The sequence below is a fragment of the Oryctolagus cuniculus genome, chromosome 7 (assembly GCF_051225735.1).
Source record: "Oryctolagus cuniculus isolate XC-2025 breed Fujian yellow rabbit chromosome 7, ASM5122573v1, whole genome shotgun sequence".
Lineage (NCBI taxonomy): Eukaryota > Metazoa > Chordata > Mammalia > Lagomorpha > Leporidae > Oryctolagus > Oryctolagus cuniculus.
Window position 1 is genome coordinate 12,589,847 of NC_142873.1, and position 21,491 is coordinate 12,611,337.

Here is a 21,491-nt window from a genome sequence, read left to right on the forward strand (position 1 = left end):
CAAGGTTACACCCCATAACCTGAAGCCAGCCCCGTCCTCTCTCTCCCACTCAGAAGCATTGTACCAGCAATTCTTCATCCTGCATCATCAAGCTCTCGTTCTTACCAGAGCTACAAACAGGCTATTAGCTCTTCCAAAGTAAAGAGAATCCCCCTGCACTGTTCTCACCCACATTCCTAAACTGAAGCACAAGACCTTCCCCCACCACTGCTCATCAGGTGCTACTGAGATAACTGTAAAAGACGGGGGGGGGGGGGGTATTATCCACAATAAAAACAAAGAGAAAAAAAAAAGAAAATCCATGTTCTGTCATTCTTTGCTGAAACTCTGGCTTCCCTATTCTCAGCAAAAACCAAAGTCCCGGAAGCCCCACTGGAGGGCCCTCTCACCCCTGGGACTCTGAGCCCAGGCTGACAGCCTGCATAGCAGTCAGCTCCTGGGTGAGACTTTGCTGTTTAACTGTCTAAAACAAGGCATCCCGTCCCAAATTTCACTCCCCCATTTCCTCCGCTCTATCTCCCCAATACTTATCAACGTCTACGACTTTTCCATGAAAACATGTATTTTCCTTATTTATGCTACCTTAGCCTCCCAGAACAGATACGCGCTCCAGAAGAGCAAGGACTCCCTAATGTGGCGCGGCTTTCTCCTGGTGCTGAGCGCTGGGCCTAGCAGTCAGCGGGAACTCACCAATTCTCCTAATAAAGGGTGATCGGCCAAACCTTAAGTTCTTCCTCAGGGATACTCATGCACAAAGTATGTAAATATTCATTCCTTCAAAAAGTTATCTTTATTTTCAAAATAAATTCACTTGATTTAAATAAGTAGGTTTTTACAAATTGGATGTTAATATTAAATAAAAATTGCACAGAAAACCTCTATTTTAAACGTCTGGGCTAGGGGCCAGCATTGTGGCATAGCTGCCACCAGTGACACCAGCATCCCATACAGGCTCCAGTTTGAGTCCTGGTTGTTATACTTCCGATCCAGCTCCCTGCTAACGGCCTGAGGAAAGCAACTGAAATGGCCCAAGTGCTTGACCCCTGCCACCCATGTGGGAGACCTGGAAGAAACTGTTGGCTCCTGCCTTGTCCAGCCTCAGACATTGCAGCCACTTGGGGAGTGAACCAGTGGATGGCAGATCTCTCTTTCTCTCTGTAACTTTGACAAATGAATGAATGAATGAAGAGCCTGGGCTAAACAGAAATGCTAACAGCCATGATGGTATCAAGAACATTCAGTATACAAGAGGTTCTGAGACTGGAAAAGTTTAGGAACAAAACAAAACAAAACAAAAAAACACAATTGCTTGAAGGGTGAGGCAGACTATGAACACGTGATGAGGAAACCATCTACCTGTCATCCTAATCACCCAGCAGAGTACCGAGATAGTGAGCCATGGAAGAATCATTCCAATCTCCTTGGAAAAGTCGATCTATCCCCTCAGGTCCCTAGGCCAGTAACTGCAACGCAGGTTGGCTGGCTTCCACTTCAACACTGCACTGATCCAATTCCATTCATCCTAAAGGTATATGGCATCAACTTCTGTTTTATAGGAGGTATGCAATTTCTAAAGAAGAAACTCCCCTTCTTCCTGTTTTCCTAGTTCATCCTGGGGACTGAAAGATCTTTAAGCAAAAGCCAGCCCACACACCCTTTTCCTGGTAATCTCATTAAACCATGACCTCAGAAAGTCATGCACGTGACTAATTTTGGGCTCAAACATAATCATAATAAGAACTTGAGGGACTGACGCTGTGGCGTAGTGGGTAAAGCCGCCACCTGCAGTGCTGGCATCCCATATTGGTGTCAGTTCAAGTCCCTGCTGCTCCACTTTTTTTTTTTTTTAAAGATTTATTTTATTTATTTGAAAGAGAGTTACAGAGAGAGAGGTCTTCCATTTGCTGGTTCACACCTCAGATGGCCACAACAGCCAGAGCTGTGCCAATCTGAAGCCAGAAGCCAGGAGCTTCTTCTGGGTCTCCCACGGGGGTGCAGGAGCCCAAGGACTTGGGCCGCCTTCTACTGCTTTCCCAGGCCACAGCAGAGAGCTGGATGGGAAGAGGCACAGCCAGATTCAAAGCAGTGCCCATAAAGGATGCCGGCGCTTCAGGCCAGGGCTTTAACCCACTGTGCCACAGCGCCAGCCCTGCTGCTCCACTTCTGATCCAGTTCTCTGCAGTGGCCTGGGAAAGCAGTGGAAGATGGCCTAAGTCCTTGGGCCCCTGCATCCATGTGGGAGACCTGGAAGAAGCTCCTGATCAGCGCAGCTCCAGCTCTTGGCTGCAGCCAACTAGAGAGTGAACCAGCAGATGGAAGACCTCTCTCTCTCTCTCTCTCTCTCTCTGCCTCTCCCTCTCTCTCTGTGTATCTCTGACTTTCAAATAAATAAATCTTTAAAAAAAAAAAAACTTGATAAAAGGAATATTCTGAGTGGTTATCAAACTATATTTTGGTAGAAAGCCTTACAGAACAGAATCAGTGTCACACTAGGAGTCTTCTTGGCCATTCCGTTCACAAGAATGTCTAACATTTCACAAAAGAACTCTAGGATATTCTTGAAAAATATCATCCGAAAGATACATCTATGCTTTGATTTCTACGTCATCTGGACAAGAATTACCTAGAGCAAAAATTGCAATATGCAGAACATTCCACTGTCTCCCCCTCCTTAAAACGTGGATAACAGTCTCAGAAAACAAAATTAATAAGCTGTTTCTCAAGACATTCAAAGTGATCCATACATTGTTATGTGTAAGTCACTATTGTGACTGAATTTACCTGCAACAGAGGCTCATCAACCTTTTTATTTGAAATAAACATGTAAGTCTCTCAGATCCATCCAACTGCTTAACAAACAGAGAGCTGTGTTTAATTAAGTTCTGATACAGCCATATCTGAAATAGCAAAACACAGAAAATACAACTCTTCATCAATAAAAATTTAACTGTTTGCTACTTTATATAATACCCCAAATCTCCTCAAATGGTAACACACAGTTAAATCTAATCAAAACCCATTAAAGGGGCAGGTATTTGACCTTGTCGTTAACATGGGTGGGGACACCCATACCCTGTATCAGCGTCCCTGGTTTTGTGTCCCAACTCTGGCTCCCAATTTCAGTTTTCTGCTAATGTGGACCCTGGGAGACAGTAGCTCATGTAGCTGGGCTCCTGCTACTCATTTAAGGCCTGAATTAAGTTCCTTACTCCTGGTTTCAGCCTGGTCCAGCACCCATTTCTTCCACTTCTGACCCAACTCCTTGCCTGGGAAAGCAGGAGAAATGAGACCCAGATGGAGTTCGAGGCTCCTGGCCATTGCAGCTATTTGGGGAGTGAACCAGCAGATGGAAGATCTGCCTCTCCTTTCGTTTCTCTCTTTCTCTAACTCTGCCTTTCAAATAAATAAATAAATATTAGAAAAAGAAAATTATTGCTCTTGAATTTTTGTCTGCAAATTAAGTCAACAGGGGCTGACACTGGGGGAAAGCAGGTTAATGCCCTGGCCTGAAGTGCCAGCATCCCACATGGGTGCCGGTTTGAGTCCCGGCTGCTCCACTTCTAATCCAGCTCTCTGCTATGGCCTGGGAAAGCAGTGGAAGATGGCTCAAGTCCTTGGGTCCCTGCGCCTATGTGGGAGACCCAGAAGAAGCTCCTGGCTCCTGGCTTTGGATTGGCACAGCTCTGGCCGTTGTGGCCATCTGGGAGTGAACCATCGGACAGAAGACCTCTCCCCTCCCCCCCTCCCTCTCTGCCTCTCCTCTCTGTAACTCTGACTTTCAAATAAATAAATAAATCTTAAAAAAAAAAAAAAAGTTTGTGAGAAAGAATAAAATAACAGTGTAATTAAAACAATTAAGTCAACAGTTAAGTTCATATTCCTTACAGGAAACCAGTTTGATGACATTTAATTCTATTTAGGATTTCAGAATGTGCATATGAAGTTTGGTTTGTTTGTACTTGAGGCCTGGAGTCAGGGTATAGAACTACCTCCTTCTGAAACAGGACTCCACACACATACTGCCCCATTTTTAGGAACCATTAGGGGACTGCAGACTAGAAATCATTTATGAAAGGAAGTGGTATTCTGGAGAGACACCTCAATTGATACCCACAGCACGGACATTACTCTGTTCCTTGGCCTTTCAACCTACAAGGTTAAAGAATATGAGGACTGGGACAGGCTATTCCAAAAAGAAAGCCAGATTACCTACTACCGTAATTTCTGATTCTTTCTCATTACCTTCAGATAGAAGGCTTGGATGTGAGGACATTCTAAGTGGGTTAACTGCTTTTACTGCTTCTCTGGACTAGCTCTAGTTTACAGAGTTCTGCATATGTTCCAGCCTTGCTCAATTCAGGAAGTAGCACTGAGTTTTAAGGCCAAATACCAGAAAAACAGCAGAGTACTCCTCAGTCCTCTGTACTTATTTCATTCAGGGCTCTGTCTCATATGTACTGTCTATAGCAGGGGTGGGAACATTTTTTTCTGCCAAAGGCCATTTGAATATTTATAATAATAGTCATGGGCCATTTAAAACTATTTACTTAAAAATTAGCCTACTATAAACTTATTGAATTTTGAGTCCCAGCAGCAGTGGCTTTGGCAGGACCACACTAACTGATTTCATGGGTCTTATAAGGCACATGGGCTGAATCCCCACCCCTCATTTACAGCATGGACCCGTTGACATTTTCCACCCCTATATCCACCTGGTGATATTAATTATAGATATATAAAATGTATAGGAGCAAATATATATTTAACCTAATAATTGCATCTGAATCTCATAATATTTCTTGGGAAAACAATAAGTTGTGTTTTTTAAAATTATACATCTATGCATGTTTATGTATGTTTCATCATTAACACGTACTGTTCATCACTGATATATTGTTCATCAAAAGCATATAAAATTTTTAGAGAAATACAATTATATTTTGGATGTTTTAAAAAGAAATACCCTATATTTTAGAGACTGGTAATCAAGTATTTACAGATGAGTACGTGATATTTAAGATGTGTTTCACAGTGACAGAAGGCAAAGGTGTAGGGGGCTGTGCACGAACGAATGTGCTCATAACTGCTGAGCCTGAGTCAGGGTACATGTGGTTTTAATATCTGAAATTTCCCATAACAAAAAAAGATAAAGTCAATTACTGTCAAATTTTAAGGGATAAAACTTATCATCAAAAAGGTAACTTGCTGGGGCTGGCGCTGTGGCACAGCGGGTTAATGCCCTGGCCTGCAGTGCAGGCATCCCATATGGGTGCCGGTTCAAGACCCAGCTGCTCTACTTCCGATCCAGCTCTCTGATGTGGCCTTGGAAATAAGAAGATGGCCCAAGTCCTTGCTTGGGGCCCTGTACCTGCGTGGGAGACCCGGAGGAGGCTCCTGGCTCCAGGCTCCGGATCAGCTCAGCAGCAGACAGTTCAGCCAATTGGGGAGTGAACCACTGGATGGAAGACCTCTCTCTCTTTCCCTCTCAGTGTAACTCTGACTTTCAAATAAATAAATAAATCTTCTAAAAAAAAAAGGTAACTTGTTACAGATTACTGAAAAAAATGTTCAAAGATGTTCATTAGAGACTTATCTGTCTTCTTGATAAGATAATTCACCATATCCTCTTAAAAAAAAAAAAAAAAGGCTGGAAAATACATAAACAAAGACAAGTGAAAAAACCGTCACACTCACCAAACGTTTTGAGTCCTCATTTTGTTTGTAAAAAAACAGAAGCTGCCTCACCAAAAGGGTAAGGTTGGGACCATTAGCAATGGGAAATGTGCCACCAGACTGTGACAAGTTAGCACAGCGATCAAATGCACTTCTTTGGATGGAATACTAAAAGCAAAGAAAAAAATACATAAACATGTTATTTGGACACACAATTCTTTTCATCTGAATACAATGCTCAATACTTTCACATCTGTGGTGGAAACTAACAAGATGCTGCTACCACAGTTATCAGTAAAAGGTCAAATTTCTTCCACAATTCTTTTTGATCTGTAGCTGTGTTCTAGACCTCATTTGCATTATTTAAAAATTATTTAGAAACTCACATATAAGTCTTTACATAGATAAAGCTAATAAAATTATGTATTGGGAAAAATATCATTTACACTTGCATTAAACAGACATGAAAATACATACAAATGATAACATTTGCCAATACTACAATATAATATATAAAAAAGCTCCTGCATTTCTTTCCCAGTTTTAAAAGAAAACAAACTTACTTGCTGTTTTCTGTCTCTGTAGCCTCGAATAAATGATTGGATGATTATTGCATTTTTCAATCTTCGCCTTTCTTCCTGAATTATGGAGGGAACAACTGGTTAGTACCAGCAAAAATAACATTTCACTAGTAAAGATTTCTTAAAATGCCATATAATTCATGTAACTTAAAATACACTCTACAGGGATGGTGTTGTGGCATGGAGGGTTAAGCTGCTACCTACCACAGCAGTACCCTATATGGGTGCTAGTTTGAGTCCCTGCTGCTCTACTTCTGATCCAGCTCCTTCTAATGTGCCTGGGAAAGTAGCTGAAGATGGCTCAAGTACTTGGGCCCCTGTATCCATGTGGAAGACCTGGATTCTGGTTTCGGCCTGGCTGAGCCTTGGCCACCGTAGGCATTTGAGGAGTAAGCCAGCTCACTCTCAGTCTCTCCACCTCTCTGTAACCCTTTCAAATAAGTAAATCCTTAAAAAAATTACACTCCTTCAAAGTAAATCATTCAGAGAATATGTTTTTCACCACTGTCACCACTACTGAATTTTAGAACAACTTCATCACCTCTACTCTCCCCCTGGAAACCATTAGTATGCTTCCTGTCTCTACCACTTGTCTCCTCTTGACATTTCATACAATGGAGTCATACGGTATATGCCTTTTTGTCTGACTTTTTTCATTTAGCATGCTGTTTTCAAAGTTCATCTATGTTTTAGCATATGTCAGTACTTCCCTCCTTTTTATAGCCAAGTAATATTTCATTGTATGTATATTTCTCATTTTGTTTATTAGCTGATGGACATCTGTTTCCACTTTGAGCTGTTATGAGTAATGTTACTATGAATATTCATGTACAAGTTTCTCTAAAGATACAGGTTTTCATCTCTCTTGGGTATATACACAGGAGTGGAATTAACATTTTTGCCACAATGTTTCCCAAAATGGCTACACTATTTTATAAACTCAACAGCACAGTAACTTTGCTTTGAGCTTTAAATACTAAGAATACAAACAGCTAACACAAACATCAATTTTGAAGGTCACTTTCTTGTTTCAAGAGAAAAGCCCAGATTTCACTGAATCAAGATTGTTTTACCTAAAAATTTAAGACAATTAGCATTCAAACTCAGGTATGACACTAATCTCTGTGCTCCATTTTACTGTAATATATTGTTCTGTGTCTTCTGTAGTACCAGGTACAAACCTGAGACACACAAACACCCATACAACGCTGGGAGTAAAGAATACCATCAGGCCATGCTGAGACAGAAGAGACTTTATCTAAGGTGTGCTAGAAATAAGTCAGTCCCCACCAGGGCAGAAGGTAAGCTTCAAGTCAGCTCAATTCTGTGTTAGTTAACAGTGATTTTGTTTCTCTCTTGACTTCCTCCTCAATGTAAATGTAACATTCACCAAAAGATGTCAAATTATAGAGCTTGAAACTAACCTCTAAATTTGTAATATACAATATTCAGTATTCAATCAAAAGTAACCGGGCATGCATAGACAAAACTAAAAACTGAAGACAATAGAAACAGAAACACAGAAGACTCAATTACTAGGGTTTAGACACTGTTTATAAAAATCTACAACTATGTTCAAGAAACTAAATACCAAAGGAACTGGAAAACGTAAAAGAATAAAAGCGAAATTTTAGAATTAAAATTAAGCTCAATGGATGTATTTTTTAAAAGATTTATTCGAAAAGCAAAGTGACAGAGACAGACACAGAGAGAGTAACAGAGACAAAGACATTTTTCCATCCATTGGTGCACTCCCCCAGTGGTCACAACGAACAGGGCTGGGCCTGACCAAAACCAGGAACCAGGAACTCCAGAGTCTCCCACGTGGGTGGCAGGGGTCCAAGTATTTCAATCACCTTCTGCTGCCTTCCCAAGTGCATTAGCAGGGAGTTAGACGGGAAGTGCTATAGACGGGATTCAAAAAGGTGCTCATATGGGATGCCAGCATAACCTGCTGCACCATAACTCTGGCCCCTCAAATGATGTATTTAACAATAAGACATTGTTAATGGTAATTTGTAAATTAGAAATTAGGTCAGAAGAAAATGGCTGAATCAAAGCACAGGTATTCAAAAGAATATATAAGAGTATAGCGGCAACATATGGTACACAACACAAACATCAAATATGCAAGTCTGGGACAGGTGCTGCTACGTCGACATCCCATATGAACGCCAGACGGAACTGCTCCACTTCCAACCCAACTCCCTGCTAACGTGCCCGGGACAGCAGTGGAAGACGGCCCAAATGCTTGGGCCGCTGCACCCATGTGGGAGATCCAGAAGAAGCTCCTGGTTCTTGGCTTTGGCCTAGCCCAGGCTTAGTTTTTGCAGCCATTTGAGGAGTGAACTAGTGGTTGAAAAGATGTCTCTCTCTTCTCTCCATTAACTCTGCCTTTCAAATAAATAAAATAAATCTTAAAAATATATATATATACACACACACATATACATAGTTATATGAGCATCCAAGGAGAAGAGAGGGAAAACGCAGCAAAAACATTATTGGAAGATATGGCTGAGCAATTAAAAACTTTAAAAAGAGAGAGGAAGGAAGGAAAGAAGGCACGGGGGGGGGGGGGAAGCATGGATCAACAAATCTCTCTTGGTTGAGCGATGATTCTCAATTTCTATCCAGGTGATTTCTGGAGACACTTTCGGTTCCAACAACTGAGGGAACAGAATACTGCTACTCCTCCAATGTAGAGGATAGTCCCCAGGACAGAGAATCATCGGGTCAGAAATGTCAATAGTGGAGAGGTTGAGAAACCTTTCCTTTGCTGTGCATTTAACCAAGAATGCTCCTCTCCAGGTTTTTATAAAGCAAGTTCTTTTTCATCCTCAGAAATGAAACTCTAACCCGTTCAGGGAGCCCCTCCTCTCAACACCGTATCTAATGAAGGCCTTCCCAGTTACTATCCTGTTACTCTATCGCCTTTAGAGCTTGTACCACTACGTCAGTATCTTGGCTACTGTCTGTGCTCCCATCACTGAGGAAGAAATCTGTCTTTTCTATTTCTTATTTGCATATCCAGCATGACAAGCTCTCAATAAATAGTTGCTACAGGTATGAATGAACTGTGAAAATAACAAATAAAAACTATCCAGAAAATCCCTAAGATAGTATAAATGCTAATTAACAAACCAAAGCTATTTTAAGAAATCACCAGAAAGATAAAAGGTAAATCCAAGAATGTTATTAGTTCCTTTCTTTTACTGCATTCATAGTTAAAATACACGCTTTAACAGTGAGTCTCTCTTCTTGCTTAACAAAATAAGAACATTATATATTAAGCCTTTACAGATCTTCTGGAAACCATATCATAAGCAAGTAGGCTAACTAAAAGGCCATACCCCCTCTCGAGTCTGGAAACTGCCTTTTAAGCCCATTTTTTAAAATGGTTCGAGGACAAACAACTGTAAAATCCAACAAATCCAGAAAGTTTTCTGAAGCTAAATATACACATATATGTCATATAAAACACACACACACCAAGGTTTGTTTAAATGCTATGGAAAATGCTTATCTTCATAGAGTATTGCAAAGCTGTTTTTACCTCTCTCTTTCTTCTTTCTTCCTGAGTACGATGTAAAAGAGAAGCCTTTTCTTCCTAAATTCAAAAAAAGAGAAAAGGAAATGAAGGTTGCAATTTCAAATTTAACATCCTCATTAAAGAATTATAGAAAGGATGGGGCCGGCACTGTGGCGTAGAGGGTGAATCTGCCACCTGCAGCCCAGCATACCACATGGGAATAGGTTCTAGTCCCAGCTGCTCCACTTCCATCCAGCTCTCTGCTATGGCCTGGGAAAGCAGTAGATGTCCCAAGTCCTTCGGCCCCTGCACCCACATGGGAGACCCAGAGGAAGCTCTGGGCTCCTGGCTTTGGAGCAGACCAGCTCCAGCCATTGTGGCCATTTGGGGAGTGAACCAGAGGATGGAAGACCTCTCTCTTTTTCTCTCTGACTCTGCCTCTCAAGTAAAAAAAATAAATCTTTAAAAAAAATTTTTTAAATATTTTCATGACAAGCAAAACTAAATGTTGAGCAAAATTAACTTAGTTTGTAGAAGAAACCGAAATAAGAGAAAGTTAAATACTTCAAGTAAATGAAAAAAAATTAAAGGTTCAAGACACTGCATATGAATCATTAGAAAAAGTAAAACTAAATCTCAAAACAGATACATACCACACCAGCAGACTGTCAGAGAAAAATTTTTTTAAAGACTATTTATTTTTAAACTTTTATTTAATGAATATAAATTTTCAAAGTACAGCTTATGGATTACAATGGCTTCCCCTCCCATAACTTCCCTCCCACCCGCAACCCTCCCCTTTCCCTCTCCCTCCCCCTTCCATTCACATCAAGATTCATTTTCAATTCTCTTTATATACAGAAGATCAGTTTAGCATATATTAAGTAAAGATTTCAACAGTTTGCACCCACATAGAAACACAAAGTGAAAAATACTGTTTGAGTACTCGTTATAGCATTAAATCACAATGTACAGCACATTAAGGACAGAGATCCTACATGAGGAGTAAGTGCACAGTGACTTCTGTTGCTGACTTAACAAATTGACACTCCTGTTTATGGCATCAGTAATCACCCTAGGCTCTTGTCATGAGTTGCCAAGGCTATGGAAGCCCCCTGAGTTCACCGACTCTGATCATATTTAGACAAGGTCGTAGTCAAAGTGGAAGTTCTCTCCTCCCTTCAGAGAAAGGTACCTCCTTCTTTGATGACCTGTTCTTTTCACTGGGATCTCACTCAAGGAGATCTTTCATTTAGGTGTTTTTGTTTGTTTGTTTGTTTTTGCCAGAGTGTTTTGGCTTTCCATGAGTTACACAGAGAGAGGTCTTCCATCTGTTGGTTCACTCCCCAATTGGCCGCAATGGCCAGGAGTTGTGCTAATCCGAAGCCAGAGCCAGAGCCTTCTTCTGGGTCTCCCCCGTGGGTGCAGGGGCCCAAGGACTTGGGCCATCTTCTACTGCTTTCCCAGGCCATAGCAGAGAGCTGGATTGGAAGTGGAGCAGCTGGGACTCACCCACATGGGACTCCAGCACTGGGGGAAGTGGCTTTACCTGCTGCACCACAGCACCGGCCCCTAAGCTGATTTTTATATACAGTGCTATTTGAACACAACATACAGAATCAAGTTTCTCACTGTTAACATGTAAAACCAAAGAAATAAATCCTCCATTAGCATACAAATTTTCAATTAAAAACTTTATACAAAGTTTCAAATCAAAAGCCTTTATTTACATGTCCAAAGGTAGAAAAAATTTTTAAAGTATTAACCATTGCTTACTTAAACAGTGTTCTTTAAATTGGCTTTTTTTGTTTTGAACCAATTTTAGACAAAGAAAAGCTGCAAATGTGGTATGTAAGTCCTTTACTATGTCTTATCCACTCCCCATATAACCAGGTACAATCATCAACAGAAAATACTGGCACAATAGGATTAACTAAGCTCATATGTGGTTAGAAATTCTCCATTTTCCCACTAATGATCTTTATGTGTTCTAGACTCTTGTCCAGGTTCCACAATGCATTCAGTTACTAATTCTTCTTAATCTCAGTCTTTGTCTTTCATGTTCTGGTTGCTGTCTCTCTATTTGGACTTTTTCAATAATTTCTTATGATTAGAGTAAGGTCTGTATTAGATTTTAATCAATATAAATTGACTATATTTATAATAAATAATCAAATAAAGGAACAGAAAAACCACTTCCTCACAAAAATCAAGTAAATAAATGTAGAAGAGGAAAAAAACCACTAAACACTACAGTAATCAATTTCACAGACAAGATCTACTGATGCATGCTAGAATCAGGGAGCAATCAGGATATCTCAAAATATCTCACTCAGGGAAAGACAGCAAACTTGCAGTATACAAATCCTTCAGACACTAACCAAGTGATCAGGGAACCATCACCAGTAATGTAACACAAGGAAATCATGAACTACTATCACCATCTAATGCTCAAATATCTCAAAAGGCATTTTGGGATTCATTTCTATTTTAAGACCCTAAAAACATCTGATGTTGTCCAGTGCTGTCTTTTAGGTTTTTCAGTCACTTTCAGAGAGAGATGCAGTCATCAGCCACCTTGGACTGGCCCAGACCCCACTGCATGAGCAACAAAATGTATCCAAAGGTCACTTTTGACTTCATTTTAATATTAATATCTCTCTCCCAGAAGGAGCTTAAGCCTTATTACCATAACATGCAACTTAAATTGCAACATGTTTCTGAACTGCGCCTGTGTAAACTTGTATCCACCCCTACATACAGTAAGTACCTCCCCTCTTACATACTCACTTTTCCCCTAAGATAATAAAAGACACCCATTTCCCCAGAGAGTCTTGACTTTGGGAATGATTCCCTGTGGTCTCATTATTTGTTGCTTAAAATAAATTACTAGGGCCCATGTTGTAGTTAGTGGGTTAAGCCGCCGCCTGCAATGCTGGCATCCCACATGGGTGCCAGTTCAATTCCCAGCTACTCCACAGCCGATCCAGTTCCCTGTTAACAGCCTGGGAAAGCAGCAGAAAATGGTCCAAGTGATTAAGCCCCTGCAAGCATGTGGGAGACCCAGATGAAGATCCTGGATCCTGTCTTCAGCTTGGCCCAGCCTTGGTCTTTGTAACCATTTGGGGAGTGAACTGGCAAATGGAAAATATCTCCCTTCTCTCTCCCTTTTTCTCTACAACTCTTCCTTTCAAATAAACATATAAATCTCTAGTCCCGGTCGGGGCGCTGGATTCTGTCCCGTTTGCCCCTCTTCCAGTCCAGCTCTCTGCTGTGGCCCAGGAAGGCAGTGGAGGATGGCCCAAGTACTTGGGCCCTGCACCCGCATGGGAGACCAGGAGAAGCACCTGGCTCCTGCCTTCGGATTAGCGCGGTGCGCCAGCCGCAGCAGCCATTGGAGGGTGAACCAACGGAAAAGGAAGACCTTTCTCTCTGTCTCTCTCTCTCTCACTGTCCACGCTGCCTATCAAAAAATAATAATAATAATAATAATAATAAATCATTTTGTGTGACAACTGGTTGCGGTACATTTCTTGGAATTTACCCAGAAGTGGGCCCATATTTTTGGGTGGATAATATCACTACCTGATACAATGCAAAGGATACAAAACAACCAATGTTAACCTTGCAAAAAAAGAGACTCTTTTAAATTAAATATATTTATTTCAAGGATAAGCCTTATATCACTATCCCAAATGGAAAAATAATCATTTGTCATACATTAGAAATTAGAAGGCCCCTCGCAAATAAATACAATGAAAACAAAACATTCTTAATGCAGCACTATTCACAACAATCAAGACAGGGAATAAACCAGAGTGTCCATCAGTAGAAAAATGAAAAAAGAAAATGTAGTAGATATACAGCAGAGTATTCTTCAAGCACAAAACAGAATGAAATCCTTTCAAGTGCAGCAAAATGGATGGAACTGGAGAATGTTAAATGATTTAAGCCAAAGAAAGAAAAACAAATTCTACATGTTCTCTTCCTCATATGTGGAAGGTCAAAAAAAGTCAGCATGAACTGAGAATATGTGAACTATGGGAGGCCAGGAGCAGTGAAGGGGAAGAGAGGGAGACTGGATGACAGGTACCAAACGTGAGCTAGACAGGAGGAACAAGTTCCCGAGAGTGTTACACAGGATAGTGAGAACATGTTATAGACATCCTGAGCAAACGAAGAAAGGAGTTCCAAGGCTCTGATCATAAAGTGATGACAAAGAGGAAATGTTACCTACTCTGATTTGAGCAGTACATATCATACGGAAGAACGCTGCATCCCATAAACATGTTCAATTATTTATAATTTATAAAACTTTTAATATTTTGAAAAATAAAAGTAAAGATAAAAGGTACATAAGAATCTAGTCAGTTTACATACGAAAAATCCCATCTGAAACTAGGTTTCTCAAAGAGAACTGCTTATACTGGGGGCCTGCATTGTGGTGCAGTGGGCTAAGCCTCCACCTGCGGTGCCAGCATCCCATGAGCACCACTTCAGGTTCTAGTTGCTCTACTTGCAGTCTATCTCCCTGGTAATGTGCTTGGTAGAGCAATGGAAGATAATCCAAGTGCTTGGGCCCCTGCCACCCACATGGGAGACACGGATGGAGTTTCCAGTCTCCTGGCTCCAGCTAGGACAGGTCGCTGCAGTCATTTGGGGAGTAACCAGTGGATGGAAAATCCTTATCTTTCTCTCTCTCCCCCGCATACCACTAATTCTGCCTCTCAAATAATTTAAAAAAAAATAAATAAAACTGCTTACAATAACAGAAAGGAACATGAGGTTTAAGATGAGTCCAGGAGACAACAATATTTTTTAGACTTTGACATTAACAAATAAATTAGAAAAACAATTTTTTTTTTTACTCTTTTTTTTTTTTGACAGGCAGAGTGGACAGTGAGAGAGAGAGACAGAGAGAAAGGTCTTCCTTTGCCGTTGGTTCACCCTCCAATGGCCGCCGAGGCCGGCGCGCTGTGGCCGGCGCACCGCGCTGATCCGATGGCAGGAGCCAGGAGCCAGGTGCTTTTCCTGGTCTCCCATGGGGTGCAGGGCCCAAGCACCTGGGCCATCCTCCACTGCACTCCCTGGCCACAGCAGAGAGCTGGCCTGGAAGAGGGGCAACCGGGACAGAATCCGGCGCCCCAACCGGGACTAGAACCTGGTGTGCCGGCGCCGCTAGGCGGAGGATTAGCCTAGTGAGCCGCGGCGCCGGCCAGAAAAACGATATTTTTTAAAAAAATATTTAATTATTTATTCAAAAGTCTGGGTTACAAAGAAGGAAAGGCAGAAGCAGAGAGAGAGAGAAAGGTCTTCCACCCACTGGTTCACTCCCCAAATGGCCCCAACAGCCAGGGCTGGGCCAGGCTGAAACCATGAGTCAGGAGCTTCATCTAGGATTCCCATGTGAGTGCAGGAGCCCAAGCACTCGGGCCATCTTCCACTGCTTTCCCAGGCATATTAACAGGGAGCTGGGTCAGAAGTGGAGCAGCTAGGACTCAAAAGGATACTCATATGGGATGCCGGCATTGTGGGTCGCAGGTTAAACCACTACCCCACAACATTGGCCTCTTTGTCTCTTGTCTTTGGTAACGATATTTTTCTGCACAAAGTTTTGATTTATCACTCTTGAACAATATCTTTATGCCCTTGGAGAAAGTGTTACATGTTCAAAAGTACTCGGTACAGATTACATACAGTCACACTGACAGGAAGGATTCCTCTGCACTTACTATCTTCATGCACTGTCAGAGGTTTGTAAGTTTATTTTTAGCAGCATGGGGCATTTCCTTTTAGAAGCTGACAGTTAGTTATTAGTGTGGGTCATCTATAGGTATTCATAATTGTGAATTAGGATTATACCAACGCCTTTATTTTTTTCCCTCTGATTGCTGGGCCTGCTATGGTCAATGAAAAAAAGTCATTTTTAAAGTCTAAAGGTGAACATAGTAATACAAATGAAGGCGTTAATTATAATCACAGTCATTTTCACGTGTCTTTATAAGGACAGTGTTAATAACGCCCTAGATTCAGCTTTTAGTCTTGTAAACATGATGGCTGCAAAGAAAACACAAATCAAACCAATATGATGAAGAATTTTTAAATTTAGTTTTTCATGGACCAGCTCAGAGAGTGAGCTTATCCCATTATATGCCAGATTCAGGTGTGAGACTATCAACTCAAACTTTCTTTTGAAACCATAATGTACATTACCTAAAACTTCTATTAAACTTTTGGGAACAAACAAGAAAGACTTCCAAACACCCTGAGAGTATGTGGACAGAGAGTGTCCAGGGAGTTAAAATGCAAATACTGAAAACATCTGTCTGTGGTATTATATCTAATTGCAAAAGCTAGAGCTGCTGATAGGTCAAATGAGAAGCATGCTGCCAACGTTATGATTAAAGGTGATGATTTGTGACAAAGCAAATAAAATAACTGATAACATTCCTTTGTCTAATAACTCAGTTCATTGTCCATTTGCAGATAGGGCCAAGTATGTCGAGCAGCTGTTACTCTCCTGGGAAAGACAAAGTTGGCTCTGCTCACTGCAATTCACTGATAGTCTGACCTCACTAATCTTTTGCTGTTTGTCAACCATGAGCTGAATAAACAAGTCCATGAAGACTTTTTTCCCCCTAACTCATAAATTAGAGGAAACCCTTTAAATTCTATTGATGACTTCAGGACAAACACTAACATAAAATGTGTTGTAATGGGAAAAGCAGAGGTGGAGTATAGGTTAAGTATGGGAATCTGGTATCTGGTCCAGTGTATTTCAGCATTAGTAATCTGATCAAAAACAAAATCTAGGCCGGCGCCGCGGCTCAATAGGCTAATCCTCCGCCTTGCGGCGCCGGCACACCGGGTTCTAGTCCCGGTCGGGGCGCCAGATTCTGTCCTGGTTGCCCCTCTTCCAGGCCAGCCCTCTGCTGTGGCCAGGGAGTGCAGTGGAGGATGGCCCAGGTGCTTGGGCCCTGCACCCCATGGGAGATCAGGAAAAGCACCTGGCTCCTGGCTCCTGCCATCGGATCAGCGCGGTGCGCCGGCCGCAGCGGCCATTGGAGGGTGAACCAACGGCAAAGGAAGACCTTTCTCTCTGTCTCTCTCTCTCACTGTCCACTCTGCCTGTCAAAAAAAAAAAAAAAAAAAAACAAAAAAAAAAAACAAAATCTACTTGTATCCTGAGGCAATCTCGCTAATCTCACCCACGTAGGAATATTTAGGAGGATTACTTAAGCCTGTCAAATAATCACTCTCGTTAAAGGCAGGTAACTTCAGATACCTTAAATCTGGCCTTTTGAAAGGACGAACACCCACTTTTCCCTCACAATGACAGCATACAGAAAAAGCCTTGCTTTGCTATTTTAAGAATATCAGATCTATGTGAAGTAGACACACACACACACACACACACACACACAAACCACCACTGGACCTGAGAGCGAGGAAGGATAAGCTTCTCACCAAGGGATACATACTTTGAGAAAGCTGAAAAAGTGTTTTGAGTACCACATTTATAAAAATAAAGGTCACTGTCTGGGCTTTCCAAAGCCACTTGGCACTGGTAAAGGGATAGACAGCCTTTCCCAGTCCCTTTTATTACGATGTGACTATAACTGAAGAGAACACACTCAGAAGATCAGACCCTGTTTTGTTTTGAAGCTTAAATTTCCCAATTAGGAATGTTATTAATAGCTCCAGCTTGTTCTCTCCCAAAAGATCAACTGCAACCAAATGAAATGAATGGTGATCTGAAGATTTCACTGTCTTCACAATAAAACAGAAGATGAAGCCTAGACCTGGATCACTTCACCCTTTTTCTTCTCATCTCCTCTGGTTCAAAATGTTAACACGTCTTAAGCCAACATTCTCCTAGATCTGCAGCTGGACTCCACATACTCAAGCCTCAGCAAAATCTCTGAAGTTTCAGCCTTTCTCTGGAAAGCCGGCTCAGTCTTCCTGCCACAGCCATTCTGCCCTGCAGTGTACAGAGGGACGCAGTCTTCCCTGGTGTGTATAGAGGATCTTTGCCCTTCTTACGCTGTGTCACTCTGTGGGGTTGGTGCTTGCCACACTTTTACATATAGTCTGGCAGGTTTTAGGAACATATGCCAAGTTTGTCATGCCAGGGTGCTGTCAGCCTCTGAATTGTTTATTAAAATAAAAATCTGTTGAACCCAAATGATATTTGTTTGAAATTTTGAAATACAGTTCTTTCAGAGAAGGTGATCAAGTACTATTGGGGGGAGTGGGGCGCGCATGGCACTAAGGCATAGATGGTAAAAGCACCTCCTTCAGTGCTGGTTCCTGGTTCGAGTCCAAGCTGCTCCACTTGTGATCCAGTTTCCTCCTAATGGCCTGGAGAAGGCAGTGGAAGATGGCCCAAGTGCTTGGGCCCCTGCACCCACGTGGGAGACCTGGAAGAAGCTCCTGGCTCCTGGCTTTGTTTGGCCCAGCTCCAGCATTGCAGCCATTTGGGGAGTGAACCAGTGGATGGAAAATCTCTCTCTCTCTTTTTCTTGCTATGACTCTGCCCTTCAAATAAATAATAAATCTTAAAAAAAAAAAAAAAAGGTTAATGGGAAAGTGGAATTAAAAGATAAGTTCATTAAAAAAAAGACAAGTAACAAAGTAGGAATATTCATACCATGACAAAAGTGATCATTGTTAAAAGCACTCAATACAAAAACAATCAAATAGAAAAATTAGCAAAAGGTACAAACAGTACATAGGGAAATAATTATCTTTTAAACAGAAAAGATGCAACAGAAACAATGAAGTAAGACTTTTTATACCTATTTGAGAAACAAAATTTAGATGGTATACTGTGCAGGAGGACAAGCCACTTTTTCACACTGATACAACCTCCTTAAAGGGGAATGTAGAAATATCTATTCAAATTCAAAACATACACAGCCTCTGACCTAGGAGTTTCACTTCTAGGAATGCGACCTACAGATATTACTGGCACATCCTCAAGAACATTCACTGCAATGCTATCTCAATTAGCAGGAAACTAAAAACAACCTAAGCAACCATTAAATCATGGCAGCCAGGTGGGACTATTGAGTAGCGCTTTTTAGAAGAATGAGGCAGCGGAGTGGGCATTGGGCACAGCAGTTAAGATGCCAGCGGGGATGCCTGTGTCCACTATCGTGCTGCCTGGGCTCCAGTGCTGACTGCTCCCGACTGCAGCTTCCAGCTAACATGCTCCCTTGGAGGCAAGCAGATGATGGCTCAAATAGTTAGGTCACTGTTACTGTATGGGTGGTCTGCATTATGTTCCTGTCTCCCAATTCCCAGGCAGATTCTGCCACTGCGGACATCTGGGTAGTGAGCCAGCAGGTGGGAGTTCTCTGCCTGCTAGTCTCAAATACATAAATCATTTTTAAAAAGATTTTATTTGTTTATTTGACAGGTAGAGTTACAGATAGTGAGAGGGAGAGACAGAGAGGTCTTCCATCTGCCGATTCACTCCCCAAATGGCCACAGCAGTCCATCAGCAGAAAGCTGGATCTGAAGAGGAGCAGCCGGGGCTAGAACCAGCACCCATATGAGATGCCAGTGCCATAGGCGGATTAACCCACTGCGCCACAGCCCCGGCCCCAGTAAATAATTTTTAAAAATGTAATAGACCTATTTGTAACTGATCTGAGACTGTCTCTAAGAAGTACTAAGAAGGAGCAGAGAAATTAACATGCTCTAACGTTTTTAAAGAAAGAGGGAAATACGCACACTTACATGCTTATTATATAAAAACCTGGAAGTAGAAAATCTGAATGATTAGGATTGGGGAGAGAAAGGGAGAGGTGAAAGGAACATTTTTAGTATTTTATTTGAGTTTCTACTCTGAATTATTACCCATCTATGTGCATACTCATGTATGTGTAATATTTTCTTACTTAGCATAGAAAAACTAATGAAAATGTAAAGTTTTAAAATCAGATCAATATAACCAATTAAGTGAGAGGGAAACAGCAATAAGATTATAACAGACACATGTAGATTCAGAAGAAAGACTGAACTCCTGATTACTCACAAGTTTTTAATTTCAATTTATTATACTCCTACTTGAAAACATCTATTACCTTTTAACTTCTTCAGATCTTGAAAAGTCAGGGACTCTAAGCAGCAGTTCTATGTCAGTCTCATAAACCACACTAAGTGTTTTTGGAATGACTAAACCTATTGTTCTTACAGCATACAAGTTACTTTCAATGCTAATCTCAGGTCCACAGCTGTGACACTAGCCTATCCATCAACATGTAAACAGTAAACTACAGCAAACTTCTCTATTTGCTCTGTAATCTTTAGGCACATAGCTTAATCTCTGAAAATTAAGTAAGGCAATTTTTACAAATACCATTTACAAAGATTTCTTAAAAGGGAAAAATGCTTTCTTCACTAAGTAAATTTAGTGGTAGCAATTTTGAAAAGGCATATAGTTTTAATCAGATTACATTAAACCATCAGAATAAAAAATTTTATGATTAAAAACTAGAGAGTATGTCAAAGTAAATTTACATAACATAATTTTTAAAAATTAAAGATCAAAACAATTGCTAGTCAGTTACAAAAAGATTTTTAAAATGGTTCCTAGTATCTCGATTTTTAGAAACAATTGTAAGATTTTCTTTATCAGACTTTGCTAATATAAATGCAACAAGTAGTTTTATATCTTTTTCAGGTATTTCCTGGCTCTCACAAACATGATGCTAACAATTCAAATGTTGCAGTGAACAAAATACTTCTCTCTGAAGAAAAGAAAATGTTAAAAATTTACTGAAATATTTGTGAGTAATGCAAACCCTAAAATGTATAGGGCCTTTCTTTTTTTCTAGACTTAATTAAGAATGTTTATGAAAACATAAAAGCAATCAATTTCATATAAGTAAAAAAAACTCTTAAAGTTGCATCATAATAAGTCACTAAAATCATATTTATAAAACTAAATATACAATGTGATTCCCAAGTTAAAAAAAGGAAAAGAAAAAGTATTAAAATTCACTTATACATTAAATAGGTAAAATTTCATGGAAAACTGAATTAAAGGGTAAACTTATTTTGCTGCAAAAAAATTTGAAATCCATGCGTATGAGGGATCTTCAAAAAGTTCATGAAACATGCATATTATGAAAAACTGTACATAGATTTCAAGATATTTTGCACCAAAATAAACATCTTAGGGGACAGTGCCGTGGCTCACTTGGTTAATCCTCCGCCTGCAGTGCCAGCATCCCATATGGGCGCAGGGTTCTAATCCTGGCTGCTCCTCTTCCAGTCCAGCTATCTGCTGTGGCCCAGGAAGGCAGTGGAGGATGGCCCAAGTCCTTGAGCCCTGTACCCACATGGGAGACCAGGAGGAAGCACCTGGCTCCTGGCTTAGGATCAGCGCAGTGCGCTGGCTGCGGCGACCATTTCGGGGGTGAACCAATGGAAGGAAGACCTTTCTCTCTGTCTTTCTCACTGTATAACTCTGTCAAATAAATAATAAAAAATAAAATAAATTAAAAAAAATCTTTGATTACATTTTCCCAAGCACAATTCAAAGTACTTTAACTGTCTAATATGGACATTATCTATAATCAAAAAAACTCATTTTAAAAAATAAGGTATCCAAACTGAAATGCAATAGTTTGAATCCCATTGCAATAAATTCCAAAAGATTTCCTTTTTCACATCAGAATTGTATGAGCATAGTA

At 40.8% G+C, this 21,491-nt stretch overlaps 1 protein-coding gene across 4 annotated transcripts in view; it reads right to left on the bottom strand.

Annotated features, from left to right (window-relative positions):
- The window catches only part of UBE3C (ubiquitin protein ligase E3C), a 122,853-nt gene that overhangs the window by 84,586 nt on the left and 16,776 nt on the right, over positions 1 to 21,491 (bottom strand). For 3 of the 4 annotated variants that reach the window (XR_016236940.1, XM_017345649.4, XM_002715019.6), the window contains exons 2-5: positions 9,811 to 9,864; positions 6,237 to 6,311; positions 5,695 to 5,841; positions 2,782 to 2,897 (exon numbers count right to left, since the gene is read on the bottom strand). Coding sequence is in view for 3 of the 4 variants with exons in the window: in XM_017345649.4 (XP_017201138.1) it covers positions 2,782 to 2,897; positions 5,695 to 5,841; positions 6,237 to 6,311; positions 9,811 to 9,864 (392 nt within the window). In the remaining variant the exon portion in view is untranslated. The remainder of the gene's footprint in view (positions 1 to 2,781; positions 2,898 to 5,694; positions 5,842 to 6,236; positions 6,312 to 9,810; positions 9,865 to 21,491) is intronic. The other variant, XM_070077217.2, reaches the window with a different exon arrangement.